Source organism: Salmo trutta, chromosome 19 (genome assembly GCF_901001165.1).
Source record: "Salmo trutta chromosome 19, fSalTru1.1, whole genome shotgun sequence".
NCBI lineage: Eukaryota > Metazoa > Chordata > Actinopteri > Salmoniformes > Salmonidae > Salmo > Salmo trutta.
The window spans coordinates 428,343-451,372 of record NC_042975.1 but is presented as its reverse complement, the minus strand read 5'-3'; the positions used below and the strand labels follow the sequence as shown (position 1 = coordinate 451,372).

At 46.6% G+C, this 23,030-nt stretch overlaps 1 protein-coding gene across 1 annotated transcript in view; it reads left to right on the top strand.

Moving 5' to 3' along the window:
* LOC115155041 (short transient receptor potential channel 6-like) overlaps window positions 1-21,048 on the top strand; it is a 59,100-nt gene extending 38,052 nt beyond the window's left edge. Inside the window, exons 10-17 of the mRNA XM_029701836.1 lie at window positions 5,284-5,520; window positions 5,721-5,873; window positions 8,793-8,904; window positions 11,149-11,344; window positions 12,035-12,226; window positions 19,710-19,766; window positions 20,603-20,678; window positions 20,894-21,048. Of these exons, the coding sequence (XP_029557696.1) occupies window positions 5,284-5,520; window positions 5,721-5,873; window positions 8,793-8,904; window positions 11,149-11,344; window positions 12,035-12,226; window positions 19,710-19,766; window positions 20,603-20,678; window positions 20,894-21,048 (1,178 nt within the window). The remainder of the gene's footprint in view (window positions 1-5,283; window positions 5,521-5,720; window positions 5,874-8,792; window positions 8,905-11,148; window positions 11,345-12,034; window positions 12,227-19,709; window positions 19,767-20,602; window positions 20,679-20,893) is intronic.
* Window positions 21,049-23,030: the final 1,982 nt, after the last annotated feature.

The window sequence follows — 23,030 nt, the reverse complement described above, 5'->3', positions numbered from 1 at the left end:
TAGAATGTGTAACAATCCAATCAAATGTTATTTGTCACATGCACCGTGAAATGCTTACCTACAAGCCCTTAAAACCTCTTGAGGATACAATCCCGATAAGGGGATTGGTTGGACAACAACCAATGAGATAGCGCATCGCGATATTCAAAACAAAATAATCTCAAAATTAAAATACAAAATTTAACGTAAAATTGCGATAATTCTACAACCGGGCAATAGCTATTCATCCCAGAAGAAAAATATAAAAACGATGACGTCACGTGCACGCGCATCATAAGACACCTCTCCTCAGACTGGCCAATGATTGACTGTGCCAAAATGATCTGCCCGGTAACAGATGATGGTTGAAACCAGTTCATAAAGATTGTTGACAGCCAATGGAAGAGTTAGGAGGTGTAATGTAAATCCTATGTCACTGTAGTTTTCCAAGGGATTCAAAACAAAAACTACATTTCTAAATTCTCCCACTTCCTGATTCAATTTTTCTCAGGTTTTTTGCCTGCCATATGGGTTATGTTATACTCACAGACACCATTCAAACAGTTTTAGAAACTTCAGAGTGTTTTCTATCCAAATCTACTAATAATATGCATATTCTATTTTCTGGGCCAGAGTAGTAACCTGTTTAAATTGGGTACGTTTTTCATCCGGCCGTGAAAATACTGCCCCCTAGCCCCTAGAGGTTACAACAATGCAGTCTTAAGAAAAAAAGTGTTAAGAAATTATTTACAAAAATAAACTGAAGTGAAACATTTAAATAAAGAGCAGTCTATGACTAGGGTGGCTGGATTCTTTGACAATTCTTTGGGCCTTCCTCTGCCACCGCCTGGTATAGAGGTCCTGGATGGCAGGAAGCTTGGCCCCGGTAATGTACTGGGCCGTACGCACTTCCCTCTGTAGTGCCTTGTGGTCGGAGGCCGAGCAGTTGTCATACCAGGCGGTGATGCAACCAGTCAGGATGTTCTCGATGGTGCAGCTGTAGAACCTTTTGAGGACCCATGCAAAATATTTACAGTCTCCTGGGGGGGAATAGGCGTTCTCGTGCCCTCTTCACGAATGTCTTGGTATGTTTGGACCATGATAGTTTGTTGGTGATGTGGACACCAAGGAACTTGAAGCTCATAACGTGTTTCACTACAGCCCCGTCAATGAGAATGAGGGCGTGCTCAGTCCATCTTTTTCTGTAGTCCACAATCATCTTTTTTGTCTCGCTCACGTTGAGGGAGAGGTTGTTATCCTGGCACCACATGGCCTGGTCTCTGACCTCCTCCCTATAGGCTGTCTCATCGTTGTAGGTGATCAGGACAATCACTGTTGTAGTCGGAAAACTTAATGAGGGTGTTGGAGTTGTGCTTGGCCATGCAATCATGGGTGAACAGGGAGTACAGGAGGGGACTGAGCACGCACTCTTGAGGGGCCCCCGTGTTGAGGATCAGTGTGGCAGATGTGTTGCTACCCTTACCACCTGGGGGTGGCCCGTTAGGAAGTCCAAGATCCTGTTGCAGAGGGAGGTGTTTGGTCCCAGGGTCCTTAGCTTAGTGATGAGCTTTGAAGGCAGTATGGTGTTGAACGATGAGCTGTAGTCAATGAATAGCATTCTCACGTAGGTGTTCTTTTTGTCCAGGTGGGAAAGGGCAGTGTGGAATGCAAAAATAGATTGCATCATCTGTGGATCTGTTGGGGCGGTATGCAAATAGGAGTGGGTCTAGGGTTTCTGGGATCATGGTGTTGATGTGAGGCATGACCAGCCTTTCAAAGCATTTCATGGCTACAGACGTGAGTGCTACGGGTCGGTAGTCATTTAGGCAGGTTACTTTGGTGTTCTTGGGCACAATGACTATGGTGGTCTGCTTGAAACATGTTGGTATTACAGACTTGGTCAGGGACAGGTTGAAAATGTCAGTGAAGACACTTGCCAGTTGGTCAGCGCATGCTCGGACTACACGTCCTGGTAATCCGTCTGGTCCTGTGGCCTTGTGAATGTTGACCTGTTTAAAGGTCTTACTCACATCGGCTACGGAGAGCGTGATCACACAGCCATCAGGAACAGCTGATGCTCTCCTGCATGTTTCAGTGTTGCTTGCCACGAAGCAAGCATAGAAGTTATTTTGCTCGTCTGGTAGGCACGTGTCACTGGGCAGCTGGCAACTGTGCTTCCCTTTGTAGTCCATAATAGTTTGCATTCCCTGCCACATCTGACAAGCGTCGGAGCTGGTGTAGTATGATTCAATTTTATTCCTGTATTGACGCTTTGCCTGTTTGATGGTTCGTCGGAGGGCATAGCGGGATTTCTTATAAGCGTCTAGGTTAGAGTCCCGCTCCTTGAAAGCAGCAACTCTACCCTTTATCTGAGTGCAGATGCTGCCTGTAATCCATGGCTTCTGATTGGGGTATGTACGTACGGTCACTGTGGGGATGACGTCATCGATACACTTATTGATGAAGCCAGTGACTGATGTGGTATACTCCTCAATGCCATCGGAAGAATCCCGGAACATATTCCAGTCTATGCTAGCAAAACAGTACTGTAGTTTAGCGTCTGCGTCATCTGACCACTTCCTTATTGGAGCGAGTCACTGGTACTTCCTGGTTTAGTTTTTGCTTGTAAGCAGGAATCAGGAGGATAGAGTTGTGGTAAGATTTGCCAAATGGAGAGCGAGGGAGAGCTCTGTACGCGTCTCTGTGTGTGGAGTAAAGCTGGTCTAGATTTTTTTTCCCTCTGGTTGCACATTTAACATGCTGGTGGTCCCGTATGGCTCAATTAATAGAGTATGGTGTTTGCAACGCCAGGGTTGTGGGTTTGATTCCCACGGGGGACCAGTACGGAGAAAAAAATGTATGCATTCACTACTGTAAGTTGCTCTGGATAAGAGCGTCTGCTAAATGACTAAAATGTAAATGGTAGAAAATAGGATTTAAGCATCCCTTAAACATAAAAAACCCACGTTGGATATTTAACATATGTTACTAGTGCCAGCTACGTACATGGATACAGGTCATGTTCAGTCAATTCTAGATGTAGCTAGCTAGGTAGTTGTCCATATGTCAAACTATATCTCAGCTAGCTAACCGCTAGAAATGGTGAAGTGCTTAGCTAAATCCACCGCCACATTCAAATAGCCCAGTCAGTGCTTGAGCACTCCGGTTTTTGCTGTGCTTAGCTAGCCATGCTAACAAGTCAGCCGAATGTCCCTGTTGTCTGAAATCTTCTCAGCCAAGTATAGACGTAGTGAAGATATCCCTCGGTGCTCCTGAGCCATGTAGAAATACATCTCAAAATAAATGTGGCATTAGCTAGCCAGCCAGATAGTAAACAGTCAAGTGTCTCCAGCCAGCTCCCGCTTGGGTGTTGCCATTAGTCTCAGTCAAATATAACAAAACAATAAGTCTGCGCTCCTGGAATGAGAAGATAAAACAACAGCTTTCATGTGAAAAGTAATGTCCAAGTGGATGTCATGAAAATCAGTCAACTTTACTCTATGCGCATAGAAGACGGTGAGGGTGTAGGAGATGAAACTTGATCCTCTTCTTGTTGAGACCGGTTTTGATGTCCTTGAATTCAGCTCGTTTCTTCACAAGGTTGGCACTCAAGTCCGGGTAGAATCATATATCTTGGCCACAGAATGTTGGTTCATGCTCCCTTGCCCAGCGCATTGCCCGTTCCTTGTCTTGGTAATAATGAAAGCAGCTATGATTAACCTAGGTTGCTCCCCTGAGTTGGGTTTGGGGGAGAGGGATCTGTGCACTCGGTCGAGCTCTGGCGGCTTGTCAAAGACACCTTTACCCATCACTTCCACCAGCATGTTTCACAGGGTTGACTCCAGTCTTATTTCTCTCCATGACGCCAACAATCGGATGTTTTCCCTTCTGGCATAATTCTCCAGCGAATCTAACTTGGAAAGTAGAGCTGTGTTGGCCGTTTCCGTATAAGAGACAGCTGCTTCTAGCTCAGCAATCCGCTTGGTGTTGTCAATGGAAAAACCTTCTAGTGTAGTGAGGCATCGCCCAAACGTGTTGACTGTTTCGCAAAAGGCGTCAATGGAAGTTTGGAGAGGTGCAAGCGAAGTGCTGAGGAGACAAGCCATATCCTCTTTTAGGCTACTTCTTTGTTTTGCTAGCTCAGCGTGGTCATAGAAAAGGCCTCCGACTCTGCAGCAGGGCTGGATGCGGCAGCCATTTTCAGTAGTTGGTTCGGCCTTCGACGATGTGTTGGTCGTAGCAGTTCTCTTTGGGTTGGTCTTGCTCATGGTACCATAAAAAGTGATTATAAGAATATAACAAACTGATACATTAACATAAAAACGTACAGCGGCGTGTAAAAACTTAAAAATAAATGTTTAATTGGGTACCTTTCTCAAACACGTCTTCTTACATCACCTGACCGGAAGTCTACCATTACTACACAATACTAACTGAAATGACAAAGAAGGAAACTTGTACAGAATAAAACTATTCGAAAATATGCATCATGTTTGCAAAAAGGCACTAAAGTAAAACTGCAAAAAATGTGGCAAAGAAATTAACTTTATATCTTGAATACAAAAAGTGTTATGTTTGGGGCAATTCCAACATCACTGAGTACCACTCTTCATATTTTCAAGCATGGTGGTGGCTGCATCATGTTAGGGGTATGCTTGTCATCGGCAAGGACTAGAGAGCTTTTTGGGATAAAAAAAAACAGAATAGAGCTAAGCACAGGCAAAATCCTAGAGGAAAACTTGTTTCAGTCTGCTTTCCAACAGTCACTGGGAGGCAAATTCACCTTTCAGCAGAACAATAACCTGAAACACAACGCCAAATATATATGAGTTGCTTACCAAGATGACATTGAATGCTCCTGAGTGACCTAGTTACAGTTTTGACTTAAGTCGTCTTGAAAATCTATGGCAAGACTTGAAAACGGCTGTTTAGTAATGATCAACAACCAACTTGACAGAGCTTGAAGAATTTTACAAATAAATATCTGCAAATATTGTACAATCCAGTTGTGAAAAGCTCTTAAAGACTTACCCAGAAACACTCACAGCTGTAATCGCTGGCAAAGGTGATTCTAACATGTCTTGTCTCAGGGGTGTGAATACTCACGTAAATTACACATTTCTTAATTTAATTTTCAATAAATTAGCAAACATTTCTAAGAACATGTTTTCACTTTGTCTACTGTAATCTATTTAATCTAAATTGAATTCAGGCTGTAACACTACTAAATGTAAAGTAAGTCCAGCGGAATGATCTGAACTGGGGTGAAAGGAGTATCCATGAACTACTAACTCCCTCCCTCAGGTATGATTTGGGCGGAGGTAAAGGAGATCTGGTCCCAGGGAGCGGGAGAATACCTCTTAGAACCCTGGAACTTCCTGGACTTCGGAATGTTGGCCATCTTCCTGGCGTCCTTCAGTTCCCGCTTCTCTGCCTATAACCACACCTACTCAGCCCAGCTATACGTCCACACACACTACACCCACCTCTCTACGCTGGACAACATCACCCTTCCACCACACGTACACTACTACACACTGGGTGAGTACACACACACACACACACACACACACACACACACACACACACACACACACACACACACACACACACACACACACACACACACACACACACACACACACACACACACACACACACACACACACAGCTTGGACTTGAGTCAATCATTCATTCATTTAATCAATCAATCAACCAACCAACCAATCAATCCCCCCCAGCTCGTCTCTCCTGGTTGCCCTCTGACCCCCAGCTGGTATCTGAGGGGCTGTATGCGGTTGCCGTGGTGCTCAGTTTCAGCCGCATAGCCTACATCCTGCCAGCCAATGAAAGCTTCGGACCGCTGCAGATATCACTGGGACGCACTGTTAAAGGTACACACACCTAACTAACTGCTATTTATGCAGCCAGTTCACCCATGACACAAGTCAATATTTGACGTCCATCCATGTCTAAGGATGTCGGGAGATGACGTGGAAAGCGGCCACTAGGGGCAACAGTGAGCTGTGTTACCTTCAAGGTTTTGGGTTTTGCTAGGGTGTTGTGGACAGGGATGGTGGATCGGGTAAGCATCTGCCTCTGATTCCCAAGTTTGCAAGTTTGAGTCCAGTGATATAAAGTTGTTTTTGGTATTTTTGTTTTAAGCCTATCCCAAACCTTAACTCTTACCTTAACCAACCAATTGGAATTAATGCCTGAACTGAACTCCAACCTTAAAAATGCAGATTTAATGCCTTAAACACTTCTAAGTGTTATTCTTGGAAAAAAATTGAAATTTGACGTTTGAGAAACATGGATGAACGTCTAATTCTGACGTGAGACTGTGAGACCTGGTTGGTTAATGGGCTGCATGTTTCGTCACAATATTGTTTTGCACATTCTTTTGAAGACTGACTCCAGATAAAATGTTCTACTCAATTCCTTCTCAATTGGTGTTGATAAAGAACTAGTCTAAAGTGCATTGCAGTGGCTTGGAAAAACAATGACTTTTCTAAAGGAGGCAAATCCTTAGTAGGAAAACCTTGTCATCATTGTGATATCGTCAAATTGACTTTAGACGTAGTATAGCGTTAACTATATAGCCAAGACTGAGGGGAGAGCACCGGATTTTAGCTAGCCAACTTAAGTATTGCTAAGTACTTTTGACAAACCTTGATAGCTAATGACAACATTGCCATCTGTCTAAAGTAAAATTGATGACATCATAATGATGGCAAAGTTGTTGACTACTAATTATTTGCCTACTGTATTAACATTTACACCGGATTATACATAACCCCAACACCACAGTAACCTCTCTGTTACTCCACCTGATTATACATAACCCCAACACCACAGTAACCTCTCTGTTACTCTACCTGATTATACATAACCCTAACCCCAACACCACAATAACCTCTCTGTTACTCTACCTGATTATACATAACCCCAACACCACAGTAACCTCTCTGTTACTCTACCTGATTATACATAACCCTAACCCCAACACCACAGTAACCTCTCTGTTACTCTACCTGATTATACATAACCCCAACACCACAGTAACCTCTCTGTTACTCTACCTGATTATACATAACCCCAACACCACAGTAACCTCTCTGTTACTCTACCTGATTATACATAACCCCAACACCACAGTAACCTCTCTGTTACTCTACCTGATTATTCATAACCCCAACACCACAATAACCTCTCTGTTACTCTACCTGATTATACATAACCCTAACCCCAACACCACAGTAACCTCTCTGTTACTCTACCTGATTATACATAACCCCAACACCACAATAACCTCTCTGTTACTCTACCTGATTAAACATAACCCTAACCCCAACACCACAGCAACCTCTCTGTTACTCTACCTGATTATACATAACCCTAACCCCAACACCACAGTAACCTCTCTATTACTCTACCTGATTATACATAACCCCAACACCACAATAACCTCTCTGTTACTCTACCTGATTATACATAACCCCAACACCACAGTAACCTCTCTGTTACTCTACCTGATTATACATAACCCCAACACCACAGTAACCTCTCTGTTACTCTACCTGATTATACATAACCCCAACACCACAATAACCTCTCTGTTACTCTACCTGATTATACATAACCCCAACACCACAATAACCTCTCTGTTACTCTACCTGATTATACATAACCCCAACACCACAGTAACCTCTCTGTTACTCTACCTGATTATACATAACCCCAACACCACAGTAACCTCTCTGTTACTCTACCTGATTATACATAACCCTAACCCCAACACCACAGTAACCTCTCTGTTACTCTACCTGATTAAACATAACCCTAACCCCAACACCACAGCAACCTCTCTGTTACTCTACCTGATTATACATAACCCTAACCCCAACACCACAGTAACCTCTCTGTTACTCTACCTGATTATACATAACCCTAACCCCAACACCACAGTAACCTCTCTGTTACTCTACCTGATTATACATAACCCCAACACCACAATAACCTCTCTGTTACTCTACCTGATTATACATAACCCCAACACCACAATAACCTCTCTGTTACTCTACCTGATTATACATAACCCCAACACCACAGTAACCTCTCTGTTACTCTACCTGATTATACATAACCCCAACACCACAGTAACCTCTCTGTTACTCTACCTGATTATACATAACCCTAACCCCAACACCACAGTAACCTCTCTGTTACTCTACCTGATTAAACATAACCCTAACCCCAACACCACAGCAACCTCTCTGTTACTCTACCTGATTATACATAACCCTAACCCCAACACCACAGTAACCTCTCTGTTACTCTACCTGATTATACATAACCCTAACCCCAACACCACAGTAACCTCTCTGTTACTCTACCTGATTATACATAACCCCAACACCACAGTAACCTCTCTGTTAATCTACCTGATTATACATAACCCTAACACCACAGTAAACTCTCTGTTACTCTACCTGATTATACATAACCCTAACCCCAACACCACAATAACCTCTCTTACTCTACCTGCTTATACATAACCCCAACACCACAGTAACCTCTCTGTTACTCTACCTGATTATACATAACCCCAACACCACAATAACCTCTCTATTTCTCTACCTGATTATACATAACCCCAACACCACAATAACCTCTCTGTTAATATACCTGATTATATAACTTTCTCACCCCTCCCCTGGGGGTGTGTGTGTGTGTGTGTGTGTGTGTGTGTGTGTGTGTGTGTGTGTGTGTGTGTGTGTGTGTGTGTGTGTGTGTGTGTGTGTGTGTTGCAGACATCTTGAAGTTCATGGTGATCTTTATCCTGGTGTTCCTGGCGTTTATGATCGGAATGTTCAACCTCTACTCCTACTACCTGGGGGCCAAGCAGAACGATGCCTTTACCACGTAACACATTAACACACACAGTCCTACTACCCAGGGGGCCAAGCAGAACGATGCCTTTACCACGTAACACATTAACACACACACAGTCCTACTACCCAGGGGGCCAAGCAGAACGATGCCTTTACCACGTAAACATTCACACACACACAGTCCTACTACCCAGGGGGCCAAGCAGAACGATGCCTTTACCACGTAACACATTAACACACACAGTCCTACCACCTGGGGGCCAAGCAGAACGATGCCTTTACCACGTAACACATTAACACACAGAGTCCTACTACCCAGGGGGCCAAGCAGAACGATGCCTTTACCACGTAACACATTAACACACACAGTCCTACTACCCAGGGGGCCAAGCAGAACGATGCCTTTACCACATAAACATTCACACACACACAGTCCTACTACCCAGGGGGCCAAGCAGAACGATGCCTTTACCACGTAACACATTAACACACACAGTCCTACTACCTGGGGGCCAAGCAGAACGATGCCTTTACCACGTAAACACATTAACACACAGTCCTACCACCTGGGGGCCAAGCATAACGGTGCCTTTACCACGTAAACATTCACACACACACAGTCCTACTACCCAGGGGGCCAAGCAGAACGATGCCTTTACCACGTAACACATTAACACACACAGTCCTACCACCTGGGGGCCAAGCAGAACGATGCCTTTACCACGTAACACATTAACACACAGTCCTACTACCTGGGGGCCAAGCAGAACGATGCCTTTACCACGTAAACATTCACACAGTCCTACTACCCAGGGGGCCAAGCAAAACGATGCCTTTACCACGTAACACATTAACACACACAGTCCTACTACCCAGGGGGCCAAGCAGAACGATGCCTTTACCACGTAACACATTAACACACACAGTCCTACTACCTGGGGGCCAAGCAGAACGATGCCTTTACCACGTAACACATTAACACACACAGTCCTACTACCTGGGGGCCAAGCAGAACGATGCCTTTACCATGTAACACATTAACACACACAGTCCTACTACCTGGGGGCCAAGCAGAACGATGCCTTTACCACGTAACACATTAACACACACAGTCCTACTACCTGGGGGCCAAGCAGAACGATGCCTTTACCACGTAACACACACACAGTCCTACTACCTGGGGGCCAAGCAGAACGATGCCTTTACCACGTAACACATTAACACACACAGTCCTACTACCCAGGGGGCCAAGTAGAACGATGCCTTTACCACGTAACACACACACAGTCCTACTACCTGGGGGCCAAGCAGAACGATGCCTTTACCACGTAACACACACACAGTCCTACTACCTGGGGGCCAAGCAGAACGATGCCTTTACCACGTAACACATTAACACACACAGTCCTACTACCCAGGGGGCCAAGCAGAACGATGCCTTTACCACGTAACACATTAACACACACAGTCCTACTACCCAGGGGGCCAAGCAGAACGATGCCTTTACCACTTAAACATTCACACACACAGTCCTACTACCTGGGGGCCAAGCAGAACGATGCCTTTACCACGTAAACATTCACACACACACAGTCCTACTACCCAGGGGGCCAAGCAGAACGATGCCTTTACGACGTAAACACATTAACACACACAGTCCTACTACCTGGGGGCCAAGTAGAACGATGCCTTTACCACGTAAACACATTAACACACACAGTCCTACTACCCAGGGGGCCAAGCAGAACGATGCCTTTACCATGTAACACACACACAGTCCTACTACCCAGGGGGCCAAGCAGAACGATGCCTTTACCACGTAAACACATTAACACACACAGTCCTACTACCCAGGGGGCCAAGCAGAACGATGCCTTTACCACATTAACACACACAGTCCTACTACCCAGGGGGCCAAGCAGAACGATGCCTTTACCACGCATTACATTAACACACAGTAACAACTTCCGTGCAGCCTTTAGCTCAGCAGGCTAACAGATGGTTCCACCCCAGTCTGTTACATAGGGCTTTATTTTCATTCTAATGATGTTTTATTTCCAGTGGTGCTTCAAATAACTTCCCCCTCCTCCCTTCTATTTCACTTCCTTCCCTCCTCCCCCCTTCCTTCCTCCACCCCCCCCTCCCCCCTCCCTTCCCCCCTCCATTCCCTCCCCCCTCCCTCCCCCTCCCCCCTCCCTCCCTCCCTTCCCCCCTCCCCCTCCCTTCCCTCCTCCCCCCCTTCCTTCCTCCCCCCCCACCCCCCTCCCCCCTCCAGTCTCGAGGAGAGCTTTAAGACTCTGTTCTGGGCGATCTTCGGCCTGTCGGAGGTGAAGTCGGTCGTCATTAACAACAATCATAAGTTCATTGAGAACATCGGCTACGTGCTGTATGGTGTTTACAACGTTACCATGGTGATCGTTCTGCTCAACATGCTGATCGCTATGATAAACAGCTCTTTCCAGGAGATAGAGGTACACACACACACACACACACACACACACACACCTACCCCACTACTGATGTTAACAGACTCTTAATTCGATTGGTAAATACTGCAACATTTAAGAACTTTCCCCCAAAACGTATAAATATTGGACGATAAATTCTGTCTTCCTGTATTATACTGATGCTAAAATGTTTATTCTACTGAGCCATTTACTTTATGTTCCTATTCTTATCTTATATTATTTCTTATTGTTGTTGCATTGTTGAGAAGGAACCCGGAAGCAAGCATTTCATTGGACGGTGTATACCATGTGTATCCCATACATACGATAAATAAAACTTGGAACACACCCATACGCACAGTCAAATACATACCTGGCACACACACAGGATCGAAGCCCTGGCATTGTAAGGTCTCATCAGTCACTCTCCTAAACCTGTTTAATACTCTCTCCTTCCTTCTTCTTCTCTGTTCTTCTCTCTTTCTCCATCTCTGTTCTCTCCTCTCGCTCTCTCTTTCATTCTCTTACCTTCCTTCTCTCTCTCTCTCTCTCGCTCTCCTTCCTTCTCTGTTCTTCTCTCTCTCTCTCACTCTCCTTCCTTCTCTCTCTCTCTCCTCTCTCTCTCTCTCTCCTTCCTTCTCTCTCTCTCCTCTCTCTCACTCTCCTTCCTTCTCTGTTCTTCTCTCTCTCTCTTCTCTCTCCACCTTTTTACAGGATGATTCTGATGTGGAGTGGAAGTTTGCCCGTGCCAAGCTGTGGTTCTCCTACTTTGAGGAAGGCAGGACCCTGCCCGTCCCATTTAACCTGGTTCCTAGTCCGAAAGCAACGCTGGGCCTGGCCACTGCTGTTAGAGAGCTGCTGCTACACAGCCACACACAGACACCTGATGGGGAACAGCTCAACCAGGTACACACACAGACACACACAGCCACCTGACGGGGCACAGCTCAACCAGGTACACACAGCCACCTGATGGAGAACACCTCAACCAGGTACACACAGCCACCTGATGGAGAACAGCTCAACCAGGTACACACAGCCACCTGATGGAGAACAGCTCAACCAGGTACACACAGCCACCTGATGGGGAACAGCTCAACCAGGTACACACAGCCACCTGATGGGGAACAGCTCAACCAGGTACACACAGCCACCTGATGGAGAACAGCTCAACCAGGTACACACACAGCCACCTGATGGAGAACAGCTCAACCAGGTACACACACAGCCACCTGATGGGGAACAGCTCAACCAGGTACACACACAGCCACCTGATGGAGAACAGCTCAACCAGGTACACACAGCCACCTGATGGAGAACAGCTCAACCAGGTACACACACAGCCACCTGATGGAGAACAGCTCAACCAGGTACACACAGCCACCTGATGGAGAACAGCTCAACCAGGTACACACACAGCCACCTGATGGGGAACAGCTCAACCAGGTACACACACAGCCACACACAGACACCTGATGGGGAACAGCTCAACCAGGTACACACACAGACACACACAGCCACCTGACGGGGCACAGCTCAACCAGGTACACACAGCCACCTGATGGAGAACACCTCAACCAGGTACACACAGCCACCTGATGGAGAACAGCTCAACCAGGTACACACAGCCACCTGATGGAGAACAGCTCAACCAGGTACACACAGCCACCTGATGGGGAACAGCTCAACCAGGTACACACAGCCACCTGATGGGGAACAGCTCAACCAGGTACACACAGCCACCTGATGGAGAACAGCTCAACCAGGTACACACACAGCCACCTGATGGAGAACAGCTCAACCAGGTACACACACAGCCACCTGATGGGGAACAGCTCAACCAGGTACACACACAGCCACCTGATGGAGAACAGCTCAACCAGGTACACACAGCCACCTGATGGAGAACAGCTCAACCAGGTACACACACAGCCACCTGATGGAGAACAGCTCAACCAGGTACACACAGCCACCTGATGGAGAACAGCTCAACCAGGTACACACACAGCCACCTGATGGGGAACAGCTCAACCAGGTACACACACAGCCACACACAGACACCTGATGGGGAACAGCTCAACCAGGTACACACACAGACACACACAGCCACCTGACGGGGCACAGCTCAACCAGGTACACACAGCCACCTGATGGAGAACACCTCAACCAGGTACACACAGCCACCTGATGGAGAACAGCTCAACCAGGTACACACAGCCACCTGATGGAGAACAGCTCAACCAGGTACACACAGCCACCTGATGGGGAACAGCTCAACCAGGTACACACAGCCACCTGATGGGGAACAGCTCAACCAGGTACACACAGCCACCTGATGGAGAACAGCTCAACCAGGTACACACACAGCCACCTGATGGAGAACAGCTCAACCAGGTACACACACAGCCACCTGATGGGGAACAGCTCAACCAGGTACACACACAGCCACCTGATGGAGAACAGCTCAACCAGGTACACACAGCCACCTGATGGAGAACAGCTCAACCAGGTACACACAGCCACCTGATGGGGAACAGCTCAACCAGGTACACACACAGCCACCTGATGGGGAACAGCTCAACCAGGTACACACACAGCCACCTGATGGAGAACAGCTCAACCAGGTACACACAGCCACCTGATGGAGAACAGCTCAACCAGGTACACACACAGCCACCTGATGGAGAACAGCTCAACCAGGTACACACAGCCACCTGATGGAGAACAGCTCAACCAGGTACACACACAGCCACCTGATGGGGAACAGCTCAACCAGGTACACACACAGCCACACACAGCCACCTGATGGGGAACAGCTCAACCAGGTACACACAGCCACCTGATGGGGAACAGCTCAACCAGGTACACACAGCCACCTGATGGGGAACAGCTCAACCAGGTACACACACAGCCACCTGATGGAGAACAGCTCAACCAGGTACACACACAGCCACCTGATGGAGAACAGCTCAACCAGGTACACACACAGCCACCTGATGGGGAACAGCTCAACCAGGTACACACACAGCCACCTGATGGGGAACAGCTCAACCAGGTACACACACAGCCACACACAGCCACCTGATGGGGAACAGCTCAACCAGGTACACACAGCCACCTGATGGGGAACAGCTCAACCAGGTACACACAGCCACCTGATGGGGAACAGCTCAACCAGGTACACACAGCCACCTGATGGGGAACAGCTCAACCAGGTACACACACAGCCACCTGATGGAGAACAGCTCAACCAGGTACACACACAGCCACCTGATGGAGAACAGCTCAACCAGGTACACACACAGCCACCTGATGGGGAACAGCTCAACCAGGTACACACACAGCCACCTGATGGAGAACAGCTCAACCAGACACACACAGCCACCTGATGGAGAACAGCTCAACCAGGTACACACACAGACACACTTCTCTCTGTTCATCCACTGTATCAGCCTGTAATTATGGTAGACCTAGGTTCTGTATCAGCCTCTAGTTACGGTAGACCTGGGTCCTGTCTCAGCCTCTAGTTATGGTAGACCTTGGTCCTGTCTCAGCCTCTAGTTATGGTAGACCTAGGTTCTGTATCAGCCTCAAGTTATGGTAGACCTGGGTCCTGTCTCAGCCTCTAGTTATGGTAGACCTTGGTCCTGTATCAGCCTCTAGTTATGGTAGACCTTGGTCCTGTATCAGACTCTCGTTATGGTAGACCTTGGTCCTGTCTCAGCCTCTAGTTATGGTAGACCTTGGTCCTGTTTCAGCCTCTAGTTATGGTAGACCTTGGTCCTGTATCAGCCTCTAGTTATTGTAGACCTTGGTCCTATCTCAACCTCTAGTTATGGTAGACCTGGGTCCTGTCTCAACCTCTAGTTATGGTAGACCTTGGTCCTGTCTCAGCCTCTAGTTATGGTAGACCTTGGTCCTGTATCAGCCTCTAGTTATGGTAGACCTTGGTCCTGTTTCAGTCTCTAGTTGTGGTAGACCTTGGTTCTGTATCAGTCTCTAGTTATGGTAGACCTTGGTCCTGTCTCAGCCTCTAGTTATGGTAGACCTTGGTCCTGTATCAGCCTCTAGTTATGGTAGACCTTGGTCCTGTTTCAGCCTCTAGTTATGGTAGACCTTGGTCCTGTCTCTAGTTATGGTAGACCTTGGTCCTGTTTCAGCCTCTAGTTATGGTAGACCTTGGGCCTGTCTCAGCCTCTAGTTATGGTAGACCTTGGTTCTGTATCAGTCACTAGTTATGGTAGACCTTGGTCCTGTCTCAGCCTCTAGTTATGGTAGACCTTGGTGGAGGGGTGGTCATAACGTTACTGCAGGGGGAGGTGGAGGGGTGGAGGGGTGGTCATAACGTTACTGCAGGGGGAGGTGGAGGGGTGGTCATAACGTTACTGCAGGGGGAGGTGGAGGGGTGGAGGGGTGGTCATAACGTTACTGTAGGGGGAGGTGGAGGGGTGGAGGGGTGGTCATAACGTTACTGCAGGGGGAGGTGGAGGGGTGGTCATAACGTTACTGCAGGGGGAGGTGGAGGGGTGGTCATAACGTTACTGCAGGGGGAGGTGGAGGGGTGGAGGGGTGGTCATAACGTTACTGCAGGGGGAGTTGGAGGGGTGGAGGGGTGGTCATAACGTTACTGCAGGGGAGGTGGAGGGGTGGAGGGGTGGTCATAACGTTACTGCAGGGGGAGGTGGAGGGGTGGTCATAACGTTACTGCAGGGGGAGGTGGAGGGGTGGTCATAACGTTACTGCAGGGGGAGGTGGAGGGGTGGTCATAACGTTACTGCAGGGGGGAGGTGGAGGGGTGGAGGGGTGGTCATAACGTTACTGCAGGGGGAGGTGGAAGGGTGGAGGGGTGGAGGGGTGGTCATAACGTTACTGCAGGGGGAGGTGGAGTGGTGGAGGGGTGGTCATAACGTTACTGCAGGGGGAGGTGGAGGGGTGGTCATAACGTTACTGCAGGGGGAGGTGGAGGGGTGGAGGGGTAGAGGGGTGGTCATAATGTTACTGCAGGGGGAGGTGGAGGGGTGGTCATAACGTTACTGCAGGGGGAGGTGGAGGGTGGTCATAACGTTACTGCAGGGGGAGGTGGAGGGGTGGTCATAACGTTACTGCAGGGGGAGGTGGAGGGGTGGTCGTAACGTTACTGCAGGGAGAGGTGGAGGGGTGGTCGATTACAGGCTCAAAATAGCCAGAAACAAAGACCTTTCTTCTGAAACTCATCAGTCTATTCTTGTTAAGAGAAATGAAGGCTATTCCATGCGAGAAATTGCCAAGAAACTGAAGATCTGGTACAATGTTGTGTACTACTCCCTTCACAGAACAGCGCAAACTGGCTCTAACCAGAGTAGAAAGTGGAGCGGGAGGCCCCAGTGCACAACTGAGCAAGAGGACAAGTACATTAGTGTGTCTATTTTGAGAAACAGACGCCTCACAAGTCCTTCAACTGGCAGCTTAGGGATAGGCTCCCGCCAACGGGACAGTTGTAAGTCATACAGCGCCTTGTCACGATCGCAGATTTTAGAGAAACAACAAATGTCGGTAAATGTGAGGGTCTTATATCGGCTGCACTGTCCAATTTACTGCGAGAAAATGCCATGCTGTTGTTTGAGGAGAGCTCCTAACAACAAAACACTTTTTTTCACAGTGATAGGTTTGATAAATTCACCTCTGAAGCTGAAATGTGTACTTACATTCTGAAATCTTGCTCTGATTTATCATCCAACGGGTCCCAGAGATAACATGAAGTGTTGTTTTGTTAGATAAAAACCTTTTTCATATCCTAAAAATGTCCATATAGCATACACATTGGATTTTGTATTTCCACTCGTTCAATTTGCAAATAACGGAATCTGTGAAAATCTAAAAATCTGAAAATCTCCTACATTCAATTCACATTTACACAACCTTCAAAGTGTTTCCTTTAAAATGGTACCAAGAGCGTGTTGTCCGGACCTCTGGCAGTCTCTATGGGGGTACCACAGGGTTCAATTCCCAGGCCGACTCTTTTCTCTATATACATCAATGATGTCGCTCTTGCTGCGGGTGATTCCTTGATCCACCTCTACGTAGACGACACCATTCTCTATACATCTGGCCCTTCTTTGGACACTGTGTTAACTAACCTCCAGACGAGCTTCAATGCCATACAACACTCCTTTCGTGGCCTCCAACTGCTCTTAAATGCTAGTAAAACTAAATGCATTCTCTTCAACCGATCGCTGCCCGCACCCTCCCGCCCGACTAGCATCACTACTCTGGACGGTTCTGACTTAGAATATGTGGACAACTACAAATACCTCGGTGTCTGGTTAGACTGTAAACTCTCCTTCCAGACTCACATCAAACATCTCCAATCCAAAATTAAATCTAGAATCGTCTTCCTATTTTGCAACAAAGCCTCCTTAACTCACGCTGCCAAACATACCCTTGTAAAACTGACTATCCTACCGATCCTCGACTTCGGTGATGTCATTTACAAAATAGCCTCCAACACTCTACTCAGCAAACTGAATGCAGTCTATCACAGTGCCATTCGTTATGTCACCAAAGCCCCATATACTACCCACCACTGTGACCTGTATGCTCTCGTTAGCTGGCCCTCGCTACATATTCGTCGCCAGACACACTGTCTCCAGGTCATCTATAAGTCTTTGCTAGGTAAAGCCCCGCCTTATCTCAGCTCACTGGTCACCATAGCAACACCCACCCGTAGCACGCGCTCCAGCAGGTATCTCACTGGTCACCCCCAAAGCCAATTCCTCCTTTGGCTGCCTTTCCTTCCAGTTCTCCGCTGCCAATGAGCAGCTTACCGATCGCTACAGCTGCACACAGCCCATCTGTAAATAGCCCATCCAACTACATACCTCATCCCCATATTGTTTTTATTTACTTTTTTTGCTCTTTTGCACACCAGTACCAGTACATCTGCACATCTATCACTCCGGTGTTAGTTTGCTAAATTGTAATTACTTCGCTACTATGGCCTATTTATTGCCTTACCTCCTCACTCCATTTCCACACACTGTATATAGATCTTTTTTTTACTGTATGTTTGTTTATTCCATGTGTAACTCTGTGTTGTTGTTTGTGTCATACTGCTTCGTTTTATCTTGGCCAGGTCGCAGTTGTAAATGAGAACTTGTTCTCAACTGGCCTACCTGGTTAAATAAAGGTGAAATAAAAACATTTTAAAAATAAATATGCATATCCATGCTTCAGGGCCTGAGCTACAGGCATTTAGATTTGGGTATGTCATTTAGGCAAAAACATTTTTTAAAAGGGGGCTATCCCTAACAGTCTCAACGTCAACAGTGAAGAGGCGATTCCAGGATGCTGGTCTTCTAGGCAGAGTTCCTCTGTCCAGTGTCTGTATTCTTTTGCCCATCTTAATCTTTTATTTTTATTGTCCAGTCTGAGACATGGCTTTTTCTTTGCAACTCTGCCCTGCGTGCTGTAATCCATGGAGGAAAATGCCCTGCGTGCTGTAATCCATGGAGGAAAATGCCCTGCGCGCTGTAATCCATGGAGGAAAATGCCCTGCGTGCTGTAATCCATGGAGGAAAATGCCCTGCATGCAATAGAAGAGAAGTCCAGGTCACAAAAAAAGTCCTCAAATCATCTTGGACAAAGCTGTCCTCTCCAACTCTTCCTCTGACGAAGCTAGGCTAATTCTTGAAGCAATGATGGCTTAGCAAGGCTTCTAATTGGCTAAAACAAAATTGGTTACTTTAGTTGACATGAGCATAAAAGGTCAAAATATTTAAGTGAATGGTACAATACAAAATTAAACAACATTGACCCTGAAATGTTGTTTCTTCTAAGTTTGCACATGAAAGTAACAAGTGTTTGATGCAATGGCAAACACCATAGGCTCACCAACAAAGGCTGTAGTAAAGGATAATGTTTATAATACATGGTTTTAATAAGAGGGTATTAGACTGGGATAAATAAGCTCACCAATTCATCATCAGGGTTTCAAACGTGGGGCAAAACACATCATAGGAGTTGGTCTGAAAACCAACCATTTCTGTTCCTGGGGCAGAGCAACAATGGACCCAAATGTGAAAAGATACCGTTCAACGGTGAAACTATAGAAAATAAGGTTGCTTGATGATGCATAAGGGTTCATATTATTGCGTTTGGAAGTGCATTTATAAATGGTTAACTGGAGACAAGCGCTGACTGCCGATCACACTATTTTGACCAATGCGTTGGAACCTGTTTTTCACTGGTTTATAATGCATTTACAAATTATTAAATAACTATTAATAACATAATTATAAACCTTATTGTAAAGTGTTACCAATTACGGTAATACGCATTTATATAGGTATTTAAATAGTATTAATATACTAATTGTAATAAATATTTAATACTGTATCTCTGTGTGTTCCAGCTGGGAGACAGTAAAGCTTCAGGATACAGCAACTCTCCGAGACCCACCAGATATGAGGTAACCAGCCGTTCAAAATGAGGATTATTTGTTTATTTTAATGAGCATGGTCTTATTTCTAACACAGCATATTGGATGACTGTCATTCATAAATATCATCAGCATTCCTCTGTTCGAGCCGGGTGTTTGATTAGGCTAAACTAGCTAGCTAAAGTAGCTACGTAAGTAAAAGTAAGTAAAAAAATATTACGAAATATAGCTAGCTCTCTCTCTCCCTTTCTCTTGCTTCTCAATTATTTTTAAAGAAATGTATTTGTTCAAAACTGTTCAACTATTGCCTCTCGCTTTAAGTCAACTACTAGTCAACCACATTTTATGCACTGCAGTGCTAGCTAGCTGTAGCTTATGCTTTCAGTACTAGATTCATTCTCTGATCCTTTGATTGGGTGGACAACATGTCAGTTCATGCTGCAAAAGCTCTGATAAGTTAGAGGACGTCTTCTGGAAGTTGTCATAATTATGGAAGGGGGATGAGAACCATGAGCCTCCTAGGTTTCGTATTGAAGTCAATGTACACAGAGGAGGATGGACACTAGCTGTCCTCCGGCTACACCATGGTTCTACCTTACAGAGTGCTGTTGAGGCTACTGTAGACCTTCATTGCAAAACAGTGTATTTTAATCAATTGTTTGGTGACGTGAATATGCAGTATTTAGTATATTTTCATCAACAAAAAAATGTAATGTTTCACTATTTACATTTTTATGAAAATCACTGAAGAGGATGGTCCTCCCCTCTCCACTCACAATACCAGGTTACAATAATGAATGTGTATTTTGTAAGTTTATCTGTTCAGTTTGTGTGTGTGTGTGTGTGTGTGTGTGTGTATGTTGCAGAAGATCATGAAGCGCCTTATAAAACGTTACATCATCAAAGCCCAGACGGACAAAGAAAATGACGAGATCAACGAAGGTGACTGACACACACACACACTTCAGTCAGAAGCAATGCCGAGTAGTTTTGAAACTTTACTCAACGTGAACTGTGTGGTCTGTGTGTGTCTCTCTCTCTCTCTGTGTGTGTGTGTGTGTGTGTGTGTGTCTGTGTGTGTGTCTGTGTGTGTGTCTGTGTGTGTGTCTGTGTGTGTGTCTGTGTGTGTCTGTGTGTGTGTCTGTGTGTGTGTGTAGGTGAGCTGAAAGAGATTAAGCAGGATATCTCCAGTCTGCGTTATGAGCTGCTGGAGGACAAGAATCACAACATGGAGGAGCTGCAGGAGCTTCTAGGGAGGCTGAGAGAGACTGACAACAAACACCACACTGAGCAACACACGCACACAGAGTAACACACACCACACTGAGCAACACACAGCACACACACCACACACAGCACACACCACACTGAGCAACACACAGCACACACACCACACACAGCACACACCACACTGAGCAACACACACACACAGAGTAACACACACAACACACTGAGTAACATACACAACATAGAGTAACACACTGAGCAACACACAGAGCAACACACACATTTTAAGAAACAGGCCCTGGTTTCAGCTGCTGCATTGATGTCCTTCCTGCCATCTTTCCAAGTACCACCTGGAATCAGCAGAACGTACAGTAATGAGTATATATTCTGTTCCCTGAACGAGGGAAACCAAGTACAACACAGCTATGGGGAGTTCCCTCCCTCCACTGAACGGTACGCCACCCCCTGGGCCCAGTACACCTTGTCAAGCATTGCCCTAAAAAAATGACAGTGCTTATTAGGGAGCGACGGGTTGGGATTAGTCCTCCCTTTGTTATCCAACGGGTCTAGGGAGATAGCTTCTCATCCACCGGAGGCATGGGAAAAATCCCCGCCCCTCCATATCCGTGAAGTGGGAATTATCCATGAAACATCAGCTTGGCAGAATGTGGCTGGGCCCAGGTTGTCTTATGGTCATCGAACGAGACTGGAAAAAGAGGCAAGCGGTAAAGGACTGCGGCTAGCACCAGTAGAGGTGCAGGACTGTGGATAGCACCAGTAGAGGTGCAGGACTGTGGATAGCACCAGTAGAGGTGCAGGACTGTGGATAGCACCAGTAGAGGTACAGAACTATTGATAGCACCAGTAGAGGTGCAGGACTACTGACAGCACCAGTAGAGGTACAGGACTACTGATAGCACCAGTAGAAGTACAGGACTACTGATAGCACCAGTAGAGGTACAGGACTACTGATAGCACCAGTAGAGGTGCAGGACTACTGATAGAACCAGTAGAGGTACAGGACTACTGATAGCACCAGTAGAGGTACAGGACTACTGATAGCACCAGTAGAGGTACAGGACTGTGGATAGCACCAGCAGAGGTACAGGACTACTGATAGCACCAGTAGAGGTGCAGGACTACTGATAGCACCAGTAGAGGTACAGGACTGTGGATAGCACCAGTAGAGGTACAGGACTACTGATAGCACCAGTAGAGGTACAGGACTACTGATAGCACCAGTAGAGGTACAGGACTGTGGATAGCACCAGTAGAGGTACAGGACTGTGGATAGCACCAGTAGAGGTACAGGACTGTGGATAGCACCAGTAGAGGTACAGGACTACTGATAGCACCAGTAGAGGTACAGGACTACTGATAGCACCAGTAGAGGTACAGGACTGTGGATAGCACCAGTAGAGGTACAGGACTATTGATAGCACCAGTAGAGGTACAGGACTGTGGATAGCACCAGTAGAGGTGCAGGACTACTGATAGCACCAGTAGAGGTACAGGACTACTGATAGCACCAGTAGCAGTGCAGGACTGTGGATAGCACCAGTAGAGGTACAGGACTACTGATAGCACCAGTAGAGGTACAGGACTACTGATAGCACCAGTAGAGGTACAGGACTACTGATAGCACCAGTAGAGGTACAGGACTACTGATAGCACCAGTAGCAGTGCAGGACTGTGGATAGCACGAGTAGAGGTGCAGGACTACTGATAGAACCAGTAGAGGTACAGGACTACTGATAGCACCAGTAGAGGTACAGGACTACTGATAGCACCAGTAGAGGTACAGGACTGTGTATAGCACCAGTAGAGGTACAGGACTGTGTATAGCACCAGTAGAGGTACAGGACTACTGATAGCACCAGTAGAGGTGCAGGACTACTGATAGCACCAGTAGAGGTACAGGACTGTGTATAGCACCAGTAGAGGTACAGGACTACTGATAGCACCAGTAGAGGTGCAGGACTGTGGATAGCACCAGTAGAGGTACAGGACTGTGTATAGCACCAGTAGAGGTACAGAACTACTGATAGCACCAGTAGAGGTGCAGGA